We start from the raw sequence: 22,459 nt of genomic DNA on the forward strand, positions 1-22,459 counted from the left end.
TCAGATGAGACTGTGCTTTTAAGAAGCTGTTGGGGAACTTCTCTCCCCATAACTGTTGTCCAGTCTGAATCAACGGGCTGGGGTTAAGTCTCATGCTCAGTTTTACCCAGATTCAGTGCCTGAATGCTAGACACAGAGCCAATGAAAAACTGCTATCAATTTGCCTGACATGCTGCTCTCACTAAGCCTCTGAACCTGACTTTTTTTTTAATTTACCATCTAAATAACTTTTATTAACATCAAAACATTATGTAGGGTTTTATCTAAACAAATCATACTCAGGAGTAGGAGCCATTGAAACCAATGCCCTTAAACTCATTAATTTCAATAAACGTACTTACGACTTACTTGGATACAACCCATGATCTTTTACACCCTTCTGGAATGCCTGTCTGTTTCACCCACGACGGATGCTCCTCTCACCCCACCCTAATGGCCCAAATGTTTATCTCCCCGCACATTCCAATCCTGAACACAATGGCAAAAGATGCTGCGAGGGACAAAAACAAGTGTCAACAGCAAAGAGGGCTCACCATGTCACTGTGGATGGGTGAGAAAGAGCTTGGGCAATCATTGCAGGGGAAATAAAAAGGACCAGTCCTTTGACCACCCCCCAATTAATCATTGGTCTCTGCTTGAATCAATCATCTCCATAGCTCCTGCATCTGATGAAAAAGGCTCATGCCACATTAACTTTGTTACGCCACAAATCATGTTGCTGGAGCTGTTAACACCAAGCACACTTTAAAGCAGTCTCCATGCATCTCTTCTTTCAGCATATTTCTATCTCTACATGAAGTCATACTACTTCATTGCTACTCAGGACACCTTTCCATTTTCCTCTCTGCACATGGGCTGTTCGGATAGCCATAGGCTATCAAAGGCAGTTTAAGTTGTGGCTTTTCTGTAACAGCAAAAGCAGCTAGGGAACTAGAACAAGTCTTTCAAAGTCTGGCCATAACATTGCTCTCATTTTCCTGTGAAGGGTAAAGTCCTTGAACGGAAAAAAATACAACTGACTGGCAGCTGCTTGCTTGGTATCGCAGCAAGTTGCTTTTCCACATTGTCTAGACGAAAAGCTGTTTTAGGCCGTTATCACGTTCTTCCCTTTCTGCTCCAAGACAAGTACTGTACACTTGGGCATGAGCCAACAACATACAGAGACAAGCAAACAAATTGTGGAACGTATCTGGAAGGCTGGCTTACATTCTGCAGGAATTAAAAGCACACTTTTTGTAAGCTGCGCAATTTCAGGCTGCAAGTTGGGAGGGCTGCATCTTTGAATGCTCAATTAAAAACAACCCCTTATGCATGCAAAACAAGTAGATTAGAGCGAAGGATTCAGCCTGGCCTTTTAAACCAAACAGATGGAGTCTCCTTCATGAGGAAGTACTGAAACACACAGCTCATTATCTGCACTCTGAAATGGTAGCGCAGGAAGTGTGTTACTGTTTGGTGCCAATTTCAAGCACTTGACACATTGGGAGAGTACAAAGGTAACCTTCTTAAATCATCAGTAAGTGTAGATTCAACATTAAGGGCCCATCCAGACTTCATTTTGTGCTGTGCTTTCCAGGCACAGGTTCATGCTTTAAAGCGGCGTATCCGAGAGTTTTGATTTTGGCATTTTGCCCAGGAACACCTGTGTTTTTCCACTGAATAGAGCAAATAGCAATCTGCAGAAAACCTGTTTGCTCCAATTCAGCGGTAAAACACGGGTTTTCCCAGGGAAAGGCCGGGGACAAAAAAAAAAAGTCTGCTTGGACAGAGAGCTTTAAAGCCTGAATCTGTGCCTAGAAACACGACACAAAAGGAAGCCTAGATGAACCCTTCTTAGTCTTTGCTGGAACAGGGTTCCTTGCTTTTGGGTACATTTCTTACCATTTGAAAGAACCTGTGCACTTTTTCTGCAGGGGGAGTTCAAGCATCTTTTCATAGAAGCAATCGGAAAGATCCCTTTAAAGTGCATCAGAAAACTAGAACCACAAACTGTATTTCATACTAGGAACCTCAGAGCTGGTGGTACCAATACCTTGCAGAATTAAGATATAATTCTAATAATGGAAAAGAATCAAAAGTCTAAAGCAAGTACAATTTAGACTTCCGCAGCAGAACTGTTCTTAATACAATTACAACCCACAAAGTGCCATTTAGAAACTTTGATCACTTGCACCTACAAGCTACTTGTACTTATAGGACAAACCTTATTCCTAAAGGACTTCATAATGTAGGTAGCTTTTGAACATGAATTCATGCTTCATGTCAGAAAGCTAAGAAATCAAGGGCCACTTGAAGCCATTTCTGTTCAGTGTTACATTACAACCTTTCTAGGATCTAAATTATTTCTAGAACCCAAAGCTGCTTTAATATCTGAAGGAATAACGCAGCATGTTTTATGCTTTTCAAAATCATTCACTATTGTCTATAAGAAGGCAGATGTCCAGTAGATAGGCAGTTTGGCTTGGATGCTGTAAAGCCTTGCACAAGGTGTCTTCTTTCACTCTTCCTGTGAAACAGAAGTGACCAACTCTAAACAGTTGTGACGAGGTGGTGGTTTTTTTTTGGGGGGGGGGTGCAGACCTTACAGGCTGCTTTAGCAGAGTTAAGCAAGCTACAAGACATAAAACAGCAGTCATTCTACCGCCACAGTAGTCAGCCATGGCAGTAACAAACAAAAGTGTAAAAAAAAACAACAGACCACAACTGATAAAACTTTTTATTGTCTTTGAATTCTTTTACACTTTCCCGATTGTGTAAGGTGAAACTAGAACTGTTTTAAAAGACATACACAAATCTAGTACATCAATAACCAGGTATTTCTTTTTGCTATACTATTCTCACAACCACGTGTGTGTGTGCTAGGCAATACAACCGTCACAGAAGCAAACTTTAGGCAAAATACTGGTCAGTAGAAACAACGCAAAAAGAGCTACCAGATATACAGACAGGCTCGGTTCCACATTCACTACCGCATTTATCAAGCGCCAAGTATAACTGCACAATTTGTTCAGCTAGTAAGAGGGGAATTTTGAAGTCAGTGCATGAATTTCTCTCTTCAGCAACAGATGAAAAGACGAACAGATGGATTCTATGATCTAAGTGGAATGCTATAGGCAGAGGAACGATATTAAAAAGATTGGAAAGGGTGAGTATTCAAATCTTTCCTCTGCATTATTCATGCAACTCCTATTGAATTCTGGTATTTGACTGGACAGGTTTATAAACAATTGAACATTTGGAATTTCAGTATCTCAAGCTAACAATTAATATGCATGTTTATGGTCTGTATTCCTAAGGCAGCTATGGGAAAATTTTTAACAGGATCTTGTGACCCAGGAGTGGGCAGATGCCAAGAGCTGAGAACTACAGCACTGGCAAGCTTTCAGCATCTAAGTGAAAACTGTATTCCAACATATTTAAGATGCTCCCATCATCAAAGATTTAACAGCATACACAAAGGACCTCAGGCTTTAAACTGAAGTAGGAATGGGACTGGGTGGGAGAACACAATCCATGCAAAGAGCTCTTTCAGATTATTCAAAGGGGCAGGCCTCCTCCCTGAAGTGAGGAGGGAGATTAAGATTTTAGGATTTTAAAGTGGGAAAACAGTTCTATTTAGCATGCCTACCCAGCAACTAATAAGGCCATAAAAACAGAAATATCCTGTTGAAATTCCATGATAGTGCTCTAAAAATTCACTACCAAGAATAGTCCATATTGTAAATATGTTAACTTATTGCTGTGGGAAGGGGCTTGATGTCCACAGAAAGAGGACTGGGCTGTTTCTCCAGAGACAAAGCACCAGTGTTCTGCCACTGCTAAGGAGTCTGGAACTTAGGCTGCCGTTTAAATTGAGGCCTCAGAAAATGTTTACATTTGACATGAGCATTTGGCTGAAAAGCAGCGTGTCCAGCATTATTATTTCAAAAACAAAAATTTCTGAATGAATGTGCCTATTAAATTCACAGAAGTGAACTACTGAACTGGAATGCCGCACAATAGATTGTTTCCCTTCCATGTTGCAGTGTCACAATATAATCTCTATAATTTTCTGTACAACTTTACAACAGAATTGTACTTCGACTACTTTGATCCCAGATTATAATCTTTCCAATGAATTACATGATTGATATCTACTCTTCCATCATTTAGAGTTTTGTATAGTCAACTGCAATCGCAAAACCCATAATCACAGTGTTCAGTTAAAAAAAAATATAAACACAGTAATCATAATTGTAAGTGTTCATAATAGGAAAGGTTCAAAATGCCATTGCTCAATTGATCTCCATTTTATGTACACAGAACACCAACCAATTGTTTTTACCCCACAGACAGTTTGCTACGTTGAGGTTGTGAAGTCGATGTACTATTCTTTTTGCTTGTCGCACAAAGGGATATAACGTGTAGGATACAGAGTGACATTGAACATATAGTGAAGCGTGACAGCCATTAGTTCTCGCCCTCCCCAGCTTCCCCTTCATCTCCCTGGTTTTCCGATGTCCATAGCTGTAAGAAAATACAAACATGTTTATGCTGAAAGCATGCAGTTAATTACATTGGTCTGGAAAGGAGTAGTGGGGCAATTTGTTTCAGTAGAGCAGTATTATTTGAGTGGAAGAGTTAATGAATGATGAACTAAGGACTGGAGATTAGATGAAGTTAAACAATGAGTACATGAAGCCTGCAGGTAATACACAAATTTGTTAGCTGCCTGATAAGGGCATTTGGCAAGTTTTCCATTACAGGTATGACTGCTCCACACACACAATGCTGACAGCAGTCATTCTTTCATATGGAACTAACTTTGTGCTACATCCAAAATAGTTTGCAAGAGTGCAATTATCAATCATTTGTGGGATGGCAAGACTTAAAATTATAAAGCATTGCATCATTTAAAGTGTAGCCAGTTTTTTGAAGGAATACTTACAGTAAGGTTATCTCTAAGTAGCTGCATAATCAGAGTACTATCTTTGTAAGATTCTTCATTCAGTGTGTCCAGTTCAGCTATTGCTTCATCAAATGCCTAAACCAAATTCAAATAATTATTTCACTTTATTTTGCTTCTGATCATTCCTGCCTTAAGAATGTTTAACCCATTCAATTTCCAAGCACAGACAGGGCTGGCTAAGTGATGAAAAACGCTTAACATTACACTTCTGTTCATCCAGGTTAAGACCCAAGACAGATTTCCTTAGAATATAAGTGTCACCTCTAATTTCAAGTGTGTTATTTTAACTTAATAATTAATCTTTCTTCTGAAGAATATAAAAGCTCTCCTAGAGCTCTCCAACATGATTTATTAAGCCATACATTTCTAGTTGCATTCACAACAGCTCAACGTGTATCTCAAATTTGTTTCCCCATAACCATTCTTGACAATATTAAGTCTATTTACCGTCTTTGCCAGACTGCAGGCTTTCTCTGGTGAGTTTAGTATCTCATAGTAGAACACAGAGAAATTAAGTGCCAGACCAAGTCGAATAGGATGTGTTGGTTGCATCTCTTTCTTGCTGATTTCAAATGCTTCTTGATATGCCTGCTGAGAATTTGCTACTGTTGCTGCAAGAAAAGAGGGTGATAATTTTAATATTTCCTGACATGGCCAACTCCAAGTCAGAAGCATTTACACAGGTGCCTGCATAAAGTAGGGCTGAACAGTGATCTGTAATGAACATTTTGTTACACACAAAAACAGTCTTTTTAGGAGCCTGAAATGTTTCCCAAAAGACTGCTGAAATGTTACTTTTTTGTACCTGTTCACAGCTAAAATCAGGTGCTGCTTCAGCACCAGTTTGCTTTAAGACTGGTCATCTTCTACCTAGTAGCAGGGACACTGTGGCAATATTTGGCTATGCATAGTCACTGACAACAAACAAAGCTCAGAGTGAGAGCAACTCCAACTCAGGAAATATTGTCTTTACTTAGAATTAGCTAGTTCGTCCCCAGGGTCATTACATTGACTGGCTATGACAGTGTTGATATGATGGGAAAATACATGAAGAAAAAATGTTGTCAAAGTAAGTATCGCTCCATTTCAGCCCATCCTAAACAACAAAACCTTAGATTAAATACAAACATATTTAATATTTAGGGGGGGCAATTGCAAATATGACATTCTACAAAGAGTATGGCCTACCGCTTATATCTGAATATCACATGAACCCTGCATGTTCATTTCCTATTCTATCTTAGATATTTGATCCAGAACCAAATTCTATTGTGTCTAGAAATTCTATCGTAGCTATAAGTTGTGTCACATATTAGTTAATACTGTACAGTAACATTTGAATACAATCCCTATATCTAAAAACTTTACAGGGTTCTATATTTGGTGATCTTCCAAGAACACTACAAATCTTATTGGGGGGAAGCAAAAATAAAAAAATCTATAGCAAGAGTAGGCTAAATGGTGAAATGCCACTAGCCTGGTATCATGTACAGACATATTTGTTTAACAACAAATTCATAGACCATCTAAGGTTTGAAGACACACAGATCCAGCATCTGTGACTACAGATTAAATAAGCTGCATGTACAAACTGTGACTTTATATTCAAGATATGTACAAGCAACTTATACTTTCTGCTTCCTACACTTCTAAGTTCTGAAAAGGAACCTTCCACATCTTTCCTTGTGGTCAGAGGTTCCATTAGGAGCCTTTGCATTCAGTTGCAGCAGAGATGTAAAGGCCTGGAAAAAAGAGGAACCCCCTCCCACTTCAAAGATTTATTTTCAATGGAAAATTTGGGGAACACTGGGGGGGGGACTCCTGGAATGAGTGAAATGCTTTTTTAAAAAGCTTTACTTACTCAAAATGTGTAGTAGCAAGATTTTCATGAAATAATTTACAAAAACTAGAACATTTTAATTTCTGTGTATATTGTAGACATATTCAACTCCTAAATCCAATATATGTGTCTTCACCAAGAGGGTACTGCTGTCTTAATGGAAAAATGCAGAACACCCATTTCTTGTGATTTGCTGTTACCTCCTTTTAGTAACCTCTAGTCAAGTTGGAGATACTAAAAACAAGTATCCTGCAGCAGCAATCCTTTCAACCTGGCCCTTCCACGGTAGTCAACCACCTTATGGTTAAATACAACAGGAAGCCACTGGTTCTTTTCCCTACTCCATTTGCATTCAGAACATCTGATATTCTCAGAATACTGAGACAAATTTATTGTGAGATCAAGAAACAAGTTTAATAATACCACACACAGCTCTTGTAGGGAATCAATCATTAAGAAAGGCTTCTGATTTTCATGTAACCACCTACTTTGCTTGCTTTCTCCAGATGCCACTTCTGAAAGGTATCTATAGTAATCTCCTTTCATTTTCAAATAGAAGACTTTGCTTTCTGGCTGTGTGGCATTAGCAATAAGGTACTTATCCAGCAGTTCCTGAAAGACATATAATCACAAGGTTACACACATTTTCCTCAACCAATCTACAATATGTGTACATCTAAAATATGAGGGCCTAGCCTACAGCCATCCAGATGTTGCTAACTACATCCTCTAGCATAGCCCCACCCAGCATGGCCAATGACCAGGGATGATGAAAGTTGTGGTTGAGCAACATTTAGAAGTTCAGGAGGCACCAAGCTTTTAAAAAAACAAACAAAAAGAAACACTCTTTGGAGAACTCTGGTCTCTTTATACAAGGTCACATGTCTTTAATTCATTGGCTAGATTATAGAAGAGAGGTTTATATATGTTTTGTGTTGTTTACAGGTTTGGTCCATACAAGTGTACACATAGTCTATCAAGTATCAAATAAAAATAATTTTCTACACCTAGCATATAAACAACTAATTACAAAGCAAGGATCTTTGGCTGTTGGACCAAAGTAGATCCTTAAGCGATGAAACTGTGCTCTTGCCTTGAGCTCACAAGCTTCCCAACAGATGGAGCTCCTTAATAAATGCTGCTATATCCATTCCTACTAGGCTATTACCAGAACATCATTGCAGATGTCCTTCAGTTCAGCCTCAATCTTCTCACGATATTCTCTTCCCATCTGCTGTTTCTTCTCATTTCTTTCCGTCTTCTGTTCAATGCTGGAGATGACACGCCACGAAGAACGACGGGCACCAACCACGTTCTTGTAGGCAACAGAGAGGAGATTCCTTTCTTCATTGGACAGCTCATGTCCCTGCTCAGTGACAGCCTTCATGGCAGCAGCCATATCATCATAGCGCTCTGCCTGCTCAGCAAGTTTGGCCTTCTGTACCAACTCACTTTTATCCATGTTTGTTCCTGGGGGGGGGGGGGGGAGGGAGGCAAGAGTAAAAATAAAACTGTTTATTTCCTGCAGCTCAATTTTCTCCAGCAGGACAGAACTATGATTTGATAGGCATAAAATACAGTAAATCTGAGACAGGTAGGTAGCTGTGTTGGTCGTAGTAAATAAATAAATTCCTTCCAGTAGCACCTTAGAGACCAACTAAGTTTGTTTTTGGTATGAGCTTTCGTGTGTATCTGAAGAAGTGTGCATGCATACGAAAGCTCACACCAAGAACAAACTTAGCTGGTCTCTAAGGTGCTACTGGAAGGAATTTTTTATTAGTAAATCTGAGAGTAAACCATCAGGATGTGGGTTATTCCAAAGTGATGACAACGTACAAGGGAAGACTCCAGTACTCTGACATAGGAGTAAGTTTAAAAATCCACCAATATAATAGGGTAGTAGAGTGTGGCCCTTTCAAAAAAAAAAAGGAAGAGTCTTGTGCTGGGATGTAGCATCTATGAGTGTTTTGTTATGAACTGCTCTCCTGCCTGTCACTGATCCTCTGTAAAATTTGACCTGTTCAACAGCAACTTTGGGAATGATTGTATATACACCATATTATTCTGGGATAGCCATCTCTGACTACATATAATAGTGCAATGTACACAACTATTTCTATTTTAATCTCTACAGAAGCTTGTGCCACAATATAATTAGATGTATCCTTCTTGAGGCAAATGATACTGAGCTCGGATAGCTTTACCCAACTGCCACTAAACAGAACAGATTAATCTCCTTGCTAACCAATGGCTACATTTGTATGAGAATAAACTAACAAGGCAGCCCTTCAAATGGGATACAAGTAACTGTTAGGAGACTCATTCCCCCTTCAATCTAAAAGCAACCCCTGCAGAGAACACCTGTGTCTCAGTTCTAAAGACAGTGTTCCTTGCTCCTTTGCAGCAAGCAACAAGGTCATTTTCCAGTACCAGAGCAATGAAACGGAATGAAGATCGACTGGTCCTCAGGAGCTTCGCGCTGGACCAAATTTGGAAGGTTCAGACGCTGTCATAATTTAATACTGTTTCACACACCACCATTGCAGAATTTTATCCAAGACCATTACAAAGTACAATACTACACTTCTTATAAATCATTATCTAACACTTTGCAAGTCTCTGCCCTTCTCAGCAATTTCCCGCTTACGGGTGCTGAATTTGCAACACCAGCATTGTTATTAGGTTTCTTTTCATTAGAAACAAGAACTGTTTCATTAGGAGTATGCATTACCTCCTTCCCAGAAAAAAAACCTTCAGAAGGTAAATCAATTTATTGAAGGGAACATGTGCAAGTGTAATGGCACTTCAGAATTAAAGAGAAATAACATGCTCAAGGAGAAAAGTACAGAATTATGGGGAATGGAAAGATCACTGTAGTGCACGACAAGAGCGATGGGCTGAATGAACTAACACTATACTACATGCAGCATCAATTTCATGTAAGCAATTAATGCAACCTTTTTAAACATTTAAACCAGCCTTTCTCAACCTTGGGTCCCTGAATGTTGATGGGCTACAGCTCCAATGATCCCTACCTAGCAGGACCAGTGGTCAAGGAAGAGGGGAGTTGTAGTCCAACAACATCCAGGGACCCAAGGTTAAGAAAGACTGATTTAAACAGTTGCTGCAGGGTTTGATGAGCAGGATTGGAACAAAAATGAATAGGGATTAACCCTTTTTGCCCACGGCCCCAACACACACACCCCAAACACAAAACATACATTGTTGTTAGCTCCCAAAGGAAAGCTCCCATTGACACCAGTGGGAACTTTTCTCCTAGGGCTAATAGCATCTTGAGTGAGGATAGATTTATAGTGGGATCACAACAGTGAGGAAGGATTAAACACACACAGTCCTGATCCTTACTCAGAAGGCCCTGCAGCTTCTATTTTTTTTTTATAAAAAAACCACCCCGCATGTTAATTGTTTACAAGCAATTAATGTTATTTCTAGTTTTTGAACTTAAGTCATGTGGTAAAAACCCCCATTCTTGCCTGACAGGTACAGCATGTCTCTTAATCTGGCATGATGAGAACTTAATACCTGGATACTCGTTTTCAAATCTGGTGACTGGGGCCCAAAGAACTTACACCTGTTTAAGACTCCTGAGAGTCAAACTCTCAATTGTGGATAGCCACCAGTTTAACACAAGATGACAACTGCTCTTATACACTATCTTCACAAGTGCAATAAATTCCTGGACTCTGATGTGTCAGCTCAAGTGATTTCATTCTTAGACTATAAAAACATTCCAACTTTTAAAAAATTCAACATAAAGCTTTAAAACTTTTACTCACACTTGCTAACTTGCCTTGATGGAAAATTTGCTACCTTCCGTTGCATCAAGCATTTCTGTGCACAAACAGAAATGCAACAATACTTAACCTTCCACCACCACCACAAGTAGCACCTACACACCTTCCAAATCTGCCCCAGAGCGGTGGGGGATCTTTCAGAGCAGGTTTTGGGGGTATGCAAAGGAAGATGAAGTCCCATTGCATGAAGAAGTTATCTTGCCCAAAGTATTTAGAACTGTCTAATAGGGCACATTGAAGCTCTTTATGTTTGAATTCATTCCTCTTTCAGGAGACATGTTCTCTCAAGTACATGAGCAATCTGTCTGGGTCTACATGAACAAAGGAACACTTTGAATTTTCTTCATTGCTTACCTTGTTGAGACAAGAGATGAATGCTCTGTGGTCACTATGAGGGAGCTTGGAAAAGGGGGAAGTTATAGAGGGATCTCTGAACAAAAGATTCAATACCATGACAGAAGCAGTATCTCACAAGAAAATCTACCAAATTTGGCATGATTCTTCAGACAATCCTGGTACCGATTATGTATGGGAGAACACAGAATACATGTAAGATTTTAGCACTTTGAAGGAGACTTCTGATTCTGAGATGTTTCCATCTGAGAAAAATCAGTGAAAACCAGTGGAAAGTGCAAGTAACAACAGAAGCTGTTCCAAGGTTACTCAGTTGGTACTGAAGGATCTTTGAGGTAAGTCACAGTTTGGAATTGCAATTATAAAGACACCACTCATGGCAGGTTGTAGTCTGTTGCTTCAAATTTCCATGAACTACACAAGACATCAAAACAGATGCAAAATAATGACAGTTAAATACTGTAGAAAAGGGAAATTGGCAGAGAAGTATCTGACTAGCTTAATATAGTAAAATGGAAACATACTAGCATGAAGTGTTTTAAATGACCTGGGTATTGTTTTTAATGCAGAAAAACGACAGAGATTTTTTGGTTAATTTTTAATTAGCTCTAATTAAACCACTTAAGAGACATTCATAAAATGAAATTGTCATTACTAACTTTCCACACCACCAGGGGGGGGGAATGCTTCAAATTTTCTTATCTAAAAAAAGCCATCTTCAATCCATCTTAAATAATAATATGGGTGGCAATCTCTCGTCAACATATTTACACTTTAAACAAGAGCTGCAGATGACCAAAACGGGTGTTAAACTAACACTGGAATAGTTTGTTTTGAGAAAATTGTTATCTGCTAAAACCAAAGAAGGAAAAAGAGAGAGCGCGCTTCCCCAGCAACACCCCAGTTCTAAAACTTTCATCTTAAAATTCAGGAAACCAGTAGCTTTCTGAAGGCAGTTTGGGTGAGGGGAACTTCCTTTATAATTCAGTCACAGACATGCTGACGCAACAGCAACTACAGTATTGACAGATATTGTGGATTATGTGAATGCTCTCCCAGCAGGCAGCACAGCTGGTGGTTACTTTTCAGAGGGCACAGAACAATATGTCCCTGAAGTCCCTTCCAATATCATAGCAAAAACTCAGCTTATCTATTTGCAATAGGTTTCTTGCACATAGCTGATGTGTGCCCTTTTATGTTGACTACAGCCTGGTGAAGAGCACTGGCCACTATTATACCAATTACTCAATGACATTTGCCAATATGGACTGTGGTCTGCAAAAGCTTATGTCACAACAGATCTGTAAGACTATGTTGTACTGGACATTAGGAACAATTTATCACCTTCTTTCCATGCATGCAAAACCATCTTAATGAAAAGAATGTTCAGGTCATTGTGACCATTATTTGGATACATTTCCATTAAAGCTGAAAGTTACCATCCAATGAAATCAATGGACTTAAGTTAGGCATTAGTAATTTAAATACATTTATTTCAATGGATCTACTACTCTGAGTATGACTTAGTTGGATTACTACCCTAAGATCATAAACAAAATGTCATCTTTTTATAATAATAAATTATATTGTAATAATCTTCATATTGGGAGTTTTTACTAATTTTTAATCTCCCAATATTTCATTTCCTGTTCATTTTTTAAAGAGCTCCCAACCATGCTGTTATTAATTCATCTTTACCACAAGCAGCTACAGCAAGGTCACAACAGTAAGCTGACTTACAAGGCATTATCAATGCAATCTTTAAAGATGTGAAGTGGCCTAGGACTATGGTATCTACAGAATCACCTGCTCTCATTCAAATTTCTGAGAAATCTGTTTAACTTTGGTGGCCTCTGTGTCACCTTCCTGAATTGATGTGTGATGTATGTGCACGAGCCTTTTCACTAGCAGCACCTAGATTGTGAAAAAGCCTTTCCAGAGTCAAACCTCGGTCAATCAATGCCTGTCCTTCAGCAGGCTTGGAACACTGTTTTATACCAGCATACTTTTAATTAAATATTGCATCTTTTAAGCATCAATCATTTTATTTGTCGTTTAACATGTTTTTAAAAATGAGCTGCCTTAAATAATTTTAGAATGTGCACATACTGTACTATTAATTGTGCAGCATATTTTGCAATAAACTTTATAATCTTTACTATATTCACCCTAGTAATTCCAAGGGACCCTCACAGAGGCACCCTAGGTAACTGGCTTCCATTTAGGTTAAATAAGTTATTCTCAAATTCTAGGCTCTTTGTGCAGGGAGTAGGGGCACACAGAAACCCTGAAAGGGTGTGTGAAGTTCAAGGGAGGAATATAATTCTGAAGAAGTTAAAAGCCTACTTCCTCTCACTAGTCAAGACACTGGGGAGAGGGAATTGAACACCCTCTAAGGGTGGTTCCCCATTGGATTTGTGATGGTGACTGCTCTTCCTCATGCTCTATCATCCCAGATTGAGTTGGAAAGAGCTGCTGATATATATGTGTCTAGTTCTAGGAGTCAAGAGATTCAAGTACATTTATGTCCTGCCTTCCTTCCATGTTCTCAGATTCTGTTGTGTTCTCTACATCTTCCTAAAAGGAAGTCTTGGATTAATAACCCTGTTCACACAGAGACCCAGCTGCATGTAAGCAACTGCGTTCAAGGATCTCTACTATGGAATTGATGGGTTGGCAAAAGCTAGCAGGGAGCAGGGGTTTTTTGTTTTGTTTTTAATGGATCAGCGATGTGGCTCTAGGCAGTTAAGTTCAGACTACAATGCAGTGAAAGTGATATAAAGAATTACAGTAGCACCTCAGGTTACGTTACCCTTGGGTAACGTAAACTTCAGGTTGTGAAAGCGGCAAACCCATTAGTGTTTCGCCATGCACGCATGCGCAGAAGTGGTCTATCACCCCGCACACATGTGCAGAAGCAGTCTACCACTTCTCCTCGGGTTGTGAAAACCTCGGGATCCGGCCGGACCTCCAGAATGGATCCTGTTCACAATCGGAAGTACCACTGTATGTGCAAGACCCACCCACACATTCATTATACTCAAAGTATGACACACTATTTTTTTTGAATAATATTTTTATGTTGGTCACACACATATTACCTAAATTACAAACATAACTAATTTTTGACATAAAGGTTTTTAGAGCTCAGATTCAAATTTGATGCATCAGGTAAGTTTGGCAGCAGCAAACGGGGGAGCAACAGGGATTTTTGTAAGCCACTCTTAAAAGCTTTCATCATTAAGTGACAGGGTAAAGATGCTGCAATTAAACAATGGTCAGTTACCATTTCCCCAACAGAGCTGCCATTTTAGTTTCGGTATAGCTAACCAGTAAGAACTACTGTTCCCTACCAGGGCCATTAAACTACAGTGGTACCTCTTGTTACAAACTTAATTTGTTATGGAGGTCCGTTATTAACCTGAAACGGTTCTTAACCTGAGGTACTACTTTAGCTAATAGGGCTTCCCACTGCCGCCATTTCTGTTCTCATCCTGAGGTAAAGTTCTTAAACCGAGGTACTACTTCCGGGTTAGCAGAGTTTGTAACCTGAAGTGTTTGTAACCCGAGGTGCCACTGTACTAGTGTTAGCCAGCGAACCATTTGGTGCCTGGAATACTCCTTACCATTCACTCTCTTCCCTCGCCACTTGAACAGGTATTCTGAAAACGCAAATGCTATTGATCTCCATGCCTTTTAAGAATAAAATACAAGGTATGAAAGGAAGAAATCAAGACTATTTTAGCAAGGAGAAAACATGTGTAGTTGGAAGGGGTGGACAAGCATTCATGTAGAAAAGGGACCAAGCCTGTAGTCATAAGCCGTGGAAGCCCATGATGTTTGCTTCCAGGTGAGCTTACTTAAAGCTACTGTGGCACTAAAAATCCCGTTTTTTCAGGTGGGCAAAGCCCCAAAGGCTGGATTGTGCAAGTGTGTGTGTGTGTGTTTTTAAGGGGGGAAGGGCACACCGCCCACTCCCCTGGCCGCGAGGGCGACCTGAATCCTATGGGAGCCGGGGTGGTGGTGGTGGTGGAGGACCTTTCACCAGAAGCGCGGCTAAAAAAAGAGACCAGCCCCACCTCTGGCTGGTTCCGGACAGGTGAGCCCGCCCAGCCCCGGGCAGAAGGTGGTGACTCAGCCAGGGCGGGGCCGCTGGCAGGCGAGGTGACGCCACCGGGCGTAGACCCTGGAGCGGAAAAGGGGGCGAGAGGAGGGGGGGAGGCGAGAGCCCCGCTGCCAAGGAGGGGCTGCTGCCCGTGCCCTCAGCCCGCCGCGTAAGTGGGGTATCGCCTCAGGGCAGAAAGGCGGCGGCGGCGGCTGTGGCGGTTCCGCGGCCTTCCTCAGGCCTCTCTCTGGAAGAGCGGAGCCGGAGGCAGCACCGTCCTCGCTTCCGAAAGCAGACGGGGAGGGAAGGAAGGAAGGAAGGAAGGAGGGGCGGGGGAGACCTCGGCTCTGCCCTCTCCCTCTCCCCCCCCCTCCTCCGAGGCGCGTGGGGGCGGGGAAGGGCAGCTGCACGCGCGACTCGCGTCCGTTCAGCAGCGCGGGTGGGGGAGGGGATTCCGGCGGGGAAACCCGCTCACCTGACGCTAAGGCGAAGGCGAAGGCGGCTTACAGGCCTCCAAAAAAGACTCGTCGTCCCCGGGCGGAATGAAGCGTCTCTCTCTCTCGGCGCGCGGCAGCCCCGTTCCGCTCTTTCACCAGAGAGATACACACCCTGCGGCTCCTGCAGGCACTTCCGGCGCCGGGGCCACGCCCTTTCCGCCACGGACACGCCTTCCTCCTTCCCTCCCCCTCTGCCTTCTCTCTTCCTCCCCGCCCAACTCCCCGCGGCGTCTCCCGCTTCCCCTATTGGACTGCAAGGGCCGCGAAGGGGAGTGGGTTTGGGTGGATGCCGCTCCGTAGCCATGGCAACAGGCCCAGTTTTGGAGTCAGAGAGGGAAGCGACGCTCCCTGCCACCCACGCGAGAACACACTCCGCTTCCTCCTACGGCGATGCGTTCCCCTCCCCTCCAGAGTCCCTCCCCCCGTTCTGCCCTGTGTTCCTGGTGCCATGTCAGCCAGGGTGCGGGGTCCGCTCAGAGGCAGGCGGTGTGCAAGTAAAGGGATCATTGCATATAGGGAACAAAGGGAGAGGGAGGGAGAGGTGTATTCTCTCCCTCTTCTCGGCACACGGCAACCACCCCACGCCCCCGCCTCCTCTACTAATGGTAGCTTCTGCTTTGGCGCGTTCTGCTCTGAACCTCGCAGCGGCTTGCGTGGAGCGGACAGAAGGTCGTGTGCGCGTCCCTTCAGCGATCGCCCTCAGGGGAAGGGCTGCAGCTCGGTGGTAGGGAGCAGAAGTGTTCCAGGTTCAATCCTGGCACCGCTGGGGGAGGTAGGGCTGGGAACCTCCCTCGCGTGATGCCCTGGAGAGCTGCTGACAACCAGAGGAGACAACAGGGAGCTCGATGGACCGACTCATTTCCAAAGCAGAGTGTGTGTCTTGCATGCAGAAGGTTTCAGGTTCAATCCCTGGCTGGCATCTCCAACTAAATGCATTTGGGGCAGCGGTGGCAAAGAACACCCTGCTTGCCTGACCCTCGGAGAGTCTCTGTTAGCCAGGACGAAGCCTGATCTGCTATGGCAGCTTCTTATGTTCCCGTTTGTTTTACAGTACTGGAGTAAGTGGCAGGTGACTTGCTGCCTCTTCCTATGTACCTGAACAGCTTATAAATCTAAAACAATAAAAAAAAGTATTGCGGCACCTTGAAGGCCAACGTATTTTATAAGCTTTTGTTGACTAGAGTGCACTTTCATCGGATACACGGAAGCTTATGCCGCAATGTGAGTCTTTTAAGGTGCCGCAAGAGTTTTTATTGTTTCTGCTGCAACAGGCTAACATGGCTTAGCCTTCTGGGAATAATGCATCAGCTACACCAGTCACTGCTCTCAGATGGTAGCAGGACCCCTGTCGCCACGTGCACGACAAATAGAAATTCAAAAGATGAAGCTTTTTTTTTTTTGTATGGGGTATGCTGTGTAGTAGAAATAGTGGCAGCATTGTATTTTCTGCTACAACTATTAAAAATACAGAGCTGCTGCTAGGACAGGAGCGGGGGCAAGGGGAGATGGCAATGCTGCCTCCTGCATTTCTTCAGTGTGTGTACCTCAGGAGTGGATTTGTACCAATTAGGACGTAACATCCTCCAAATGTATCTTCACTGTAGCAGGAATTCCTCTTTCACTTCCTCCAGTAGGACAGCATTTTAACTGTCATGCCTCTGTGGCTAGAGGATGAGAGGTAAGCCTGGTTTGGCTCACCTAGCAGAGGCTTTAGTAGGTGACCTAACTCCCTTCCCTAGACATGCTAGCTAGAATAATGGTGTTTTGTTTTTTTCCATGATTTGAGCAGGCATGAGGACCTTCTGGCTTGCCTGATGTTGTTGGACTTAAGCTCCCATCAGCCCCAGCCAGCATGGATGACCTGACCTCCACTTGTAAAGACAGTGTTCAGACTCCGCTCAATTATTGCCAAAGATTTTCTTCCAAAAACCATTGCACAGTTTAAACATCAATCAGGTTACTGGTTACACAGTTCAGAAGTTCAAAGTGGAGCTCTAAGGTACCTGGCAGGAGCTAGGACATTGCCTCAACACTTGACACACCTCCCTGGCTCTCCTTTTGAAGAGCGAGGAGGACACAGTCACACAGGTCCTGTCCCAAGCAATGGAACTGCAGTGAGAAAGCAAGTGAGCACTCCTGCAAGTAGGTGATAACTGCTCAGCTGGTGCTCTTGACTATGTGTCCTTGGAAACAGGGAGCAAACTGTCTGACCCAAGCTCAGGTCAGGCCTCCCTGGGTTAGGCAGTTCTCCCTCTGTTGGGAAATCCAAATCCTGCAAGGCAGGAGCAGGCCTGGGTAAGTAAACCACTTGACCCACAAGAGGTCTGGAGGGTGGTATCACAACAATGGGCCTTTTCTGTAGCGGTTTCTCATTTGTGGAATGCTCTCCCCAGGTAGGTTTGGCTGCCTGTTCATTATACATCTTTATGTTGTGATCTGCCCTGAGATCTACTGGTATAGGGCCGTATACAAATTTAATAACTAATAATAATAATAATCAAGGTATGCACTTCCCAGACCACTTGGCCCTTCCTCAGCATTGAGCTTCACAGTCCCATCCCATTCTACATATCATCTGACCAGTCCTGCCAGAAAGTCTCTATGGGACTCATGACATTAGCCAGTGCTCAGGGGTAATGGGAGGTAGTCCAACAACATCTGGATGGCCACAAGTTCTGCATCCCTTGACTAGAGGATGGAGAGAAAAGCAACTAGGTTATTTCCATCTCAACGAGGGGTTCTGCTGCGGGGGGTGGGGGGGCTCATTGGTGTTTTCTTTAGAGACAGACTTAATTTATATGGAAGGCTTCTTGATTTGATGTTATGGTGATATTTTAAATGACTTTTTAATATATATAAAATTGTACATTTTGTCTTGTTCACTGTATACAACTTTGAATGCTGCTTTGGTGCCTAAGAAGCAGGAAATAAAAGCTAAATAAAATAAAATATACTGTATTTTACTCTTCTAATGAAAAAAGGAACTCTCTCAAAATGGCATTCTAAAAAGATGACAGGCACTTTTAGCTTTAGGCTAGTTAACATGAAATACTTGTCTGACAGCTGATAACGTTTTATTGAAGTCTCTTTTAACACAGTTGATTTTTCCGTGATTTCAAGTCAGCTTTAGAGATTTAGCTGTCAGCAGTAGCTTTGACATAACTGGATTGTGGGTCAAGGTGTGAAATTTAAACCCGAAAAATGCTTTATTCTAGTATAATCCCATTGAAGCAAGTGAGTTTATATGGAGGGGGGAGGGGGGCTCTCTTTTTTAATTGGAGGCTGCAGAAATCTCTTGGGGGGGCTCATTCAAACAATGGATCTGTCAAATCCAAAGGTGCAGGGTTGGAGAGTGCACAACCACAAACACAGCAAATTCTTTGAAGTATAGGATAGGCACTCCTGGTGAAGTTTTTGTTGTACGTATGTGTCCATGTGTGTATTGTTAGTGCAATGATCTTGAAAATGATCGCTGTTAGTTTTTCTGTTCTTCTCTCATAGTATTGTTGCTCACTTTGTGAACAATGCTTTTGACATCTCTTCTCCCTGCGATAGCAGGAAATGTAGATGTGGAGGCATGACATTTTCTGTGGGTTCTTTCAGGCATGATCTTTATCCAGCTATAAACACGTCTCTGTCTCCTTGACTTAACTTATATAATAAGCATACTCTGAAGGGTTATCCTTGGACAAAAGAGTTTTATCGACTCCCCATCCTGTTTTCCATGGTGTTTTGTCCCCCCCCCCCATATACCAGTAACTGCTGCACTATATCTTCACTCTTTTATATCATAACCATAAAACAATAATCTCTAATAATTTCTCTTGCTCATAGTTCAAATCCTGATCGTGAATTCACCCTATTATAATATTTCTTTAAATAGTCCAAAAAAGACTCCCATTCTTCCATAAAACAGTCATCATTAAGTCCTCTTATTTTAGCTGTTTGCTGATTCAGCATAGTCCATTTCAGTGGGGTTTACTTCTGAGTAATGTACAGCTTCTTTGGCATGAATGCACACGAGAAAATATGCCCCACAGGGATCCCTTCTGAATGTAAGTTAGACAGACTTCAGTTTATTTGTGTGCAAATTATTTTGTAAACCTGCAATGCTTAAGTGTCCACAGTCTGTTTACAAGGGAAGACGTTGGGGAGAAAACCAGACTAACCAAGCACAGTGGTCACCAGCTGCCACTGGCTAGGGGTCTCAAATGCTGGAAGTGGCCCAAGGCTGCTCTTGTCAATCAGTACAAAGGGCAAGGCCCATACATTAGTAAACAGTATTCACTTCTACCATTAGTGTAAATCAGAGCTGTGGGGCCTTGAGCCATCCAGATGTTGTTATAACGCAATTTCCATCATCCCTGCTTATTGGTCATGCCTGCTGAGACTGCTTGGAATTGCAGTCCAACAACATCTGGAAGGCCACAGGTTCCTCACTCCAGTCTAAATTTTATACAAACCAATGAGTAGGTGCGCTCACCTGACAGTTGACTGTTGGGCCTTTGTATCCAGCCAGAATTGTAGTAAAGGGGTCCAAAATGACAAGCGTGTACCTGTGCCAGGGCAATAATGATTTGATGGATGTAATCCACAGTTAAGAGTCCCCAGACTCCATGACAGTAATAATATGGTGGTGATCATTAACTGCAAATAATATGCATATGAAACTTCCCTGCATGGAGTTGTTTTTTCTCCCAGATCTAAGGACAGGAGACTGGAATTGGCTGTGGAATTTGCATCTTTATGACCCCAAAGTCTTCACAGCAGAAGAGGAGCAGGATAACTCGATGCAGAAACTTATACTACATTGAACAGTTTTACAGCACAGGGAAAGATTTCTCTCTCTGCCCCTGCAGTCCCTGCTCAGAAGCTGAAGATTATAATGGATTGATACACTTGTCCAGCAATAATAATAATAATTTATTATTTATACCCCGCCCATCTGGCCGGGTCTCCCCAGCCACTCTGGGCGGCCTCCAACAAATACCAAAATACAATACAAAGTCACAAATTAAAAACTTCCCTAAACAGGGCTGCCTTCAGGTATTTTCTAAATGACAGGTAGTTGTTTATTTCTCTGACCCCTGATGGGAGGGCGTTCCACAGGGCGGGCGCCACTACCGAGAAGGCCCTCTGTCTGGTTCCCTGTAATGCAACTGGCATTAGGCCTCTATTTGTGTGCACTTCTCATTTAGTTTTGTGGCATCTTATTAAACAGTTTGCTACAATAAAACAATGGTTCTATAGCTAAGTGGCAACTTTCTGATTGTGAGTTCTCATTGCATAAGCATGGCATATGCTACAGCTAACCGAGAGATGGTCCATCTTTGCTTCTAGGGAAATTTGTTCTTCCTTGATCAAGGATCACATCCCAAAACAGTGTGAATGTTGCAAGGGCTATGCAGGCCAGAGTCACATTTTAATATTACTTCTCCAGGTATAATATGCTCTCAGACAGTCAGTGGCCCACAGAAAAGGCCTTCTGCAGAGACAGCCAGCCTTAAATTGAGTAGAAGGAAACATGGACCAACATATTTTCAGGGCTAATATCTTCAGCTATGTAAGATATTTCAGGTCCACTCATATAAATGGTTAGAAAGCTGTGCCTTGTGGTCCATGGAGTTTCAAAGGTAACTCATATTTAATGTAATTGATAGCATCATATGAGAAACATGTCATCTGAAAACATTCTTAAATATTGTTTTGCACAGGATTCTCCCTTTGGGTTCATGTATATTTAAAACAGATGTAATGCACATTCTGTCTGCTTGAGTGTGCACCATAACATGAGCATCTGATTAGTGTGAAATTACCGTGCAATTAGTTGCAAAAGACTGCAATGGAGCAAATGTACATTTTTTAAAAGAAATTTTGCTTGTGAAAAAGGGCTACTTATCTAAGACAGGACACTACTGAAAATAAATGGGAAGTATATACAGTGTTTGCTCATGGTAGAATCACTGCAGCTCTGGGTTTCTTCCAGCAGATGGCACAGAAGCCTAGTTGGTTAGATAATTCTGTGCACCGTTTCGTCAACAACTTAACAAGGGTATTTGCATTCTGAAGCTGCCCAATCCTTGCAAAAGCTTCTCTACATATTTAAATTCACTGCTGCTATTAATCCCACTGGATTCTGCGCATAGGAAGCCACCATGCAAATTTGTGCATGTGTGGAAATCGGGGGCCAAGAAGAACAGCAAACCAGCAGTGTTCCTGAGATGTATCCCATAGTGATCAAGTCCATTGCCGCTTTTTTTCACAGATGCTATCGTTGAAAGCTAGGCTAGCAGAGACAGACTTATTTGGTCTCTTCCTAGAGATGCAGGGCTCAGCTGAAATCTACAGCACACCTACTCAACAGGAGGAGGCACCAGTTTTTTGTTTTTTTATATAATCCATCTGATAAGGAAGGAAAGGAAGGATTATGTCTGGGTGTACTAGCATAAAACCTCTCAGTCTATGCCTGACATAGGAGCCAACTCCTAGGGGCCGAGGTCCCTTTGCCCCCTCTAGAATATTTGAGGGGGCTGCTCCCCCCAAAGTTGATAGGCATTGTAATTAAAATGGTGTGTGAGAGCCATGTCATGTGATCAGTTATGCAGCACAGGGCTTACCTGGGGCCCCCAATATTTTATTCAAGTTGGTACCCTTGATGCTGGTAAAATTTTACCTTTGCTGGTAAAATAGTTTCTTGGGCAGTTCTGTTTCTAATGCCATAAATCCATTGTCCGGACTTGATCCTGACTGGACCTGCTTCAGTTGTGAGGTTGATTTCACAGCGGGGCAAGAGGCCATAGTTGTATCTGTGACACCCTTGCCTCGGTCTCACATGTTCAGGCTCTGGCATGTGGATCTGACTGTGGATACCGCATGGGGATTTGAGCTTCGGACTCCTCA

The 22,459-nt window shown here is 42.3% G+C and overlaps 1 protein-coding gene across 1 annotated transcript; it reads right to left on the reverse strand.

The window, feature by feature from the left end:
• Positions 1-2,701: 2,701 nt before the first annotated feature.
• YWHAB (tyrosine 3-monooxygenase/tryptophan 5-monooxygenase activation protein beta) lies at positions 2,702-15,636 on the reverse strand. The gene is made up of 6 exons (XM_033153438.1): positions 15,538-15,636; positions 7,957-8,258; positions 7,277-7,400; positions 5,396-5,559; positions 4,928-5,023; positions 2,702-4,506 (listed from the first exon to the last, which is right to left on the reverse strand). Exons 2-6 carry the CDS (start codon positions 8,248-8,250, stop codon positions 4,450-4,452), a joined length of 735 nt encoding a protein of 244 aa, XP_033009329.1. The 5' UTR covers positions 8,251-8,258; positions 15,538-15,636; the 3' UTR covers positions 2,702-4,449.
• Positions 15,637-22,459: the final 6,823 nt, after the last annotated feature.

Source organism: Lacerta agilis, chromosome 6 (assembly GCF_009819535.1).
Source record: "Lacerta agilis isolate rLacAgi1 chromosome 6, rLacAgi1.pri, whole genome shotgun sequence".
NCBI classification, from domain to species: domain Eukaryota; kingdom Metazoa; phylum Chordata; class Lepidosauria; order Squamata; family Lacertidae; genus Lacerta; species Lacerta agilis.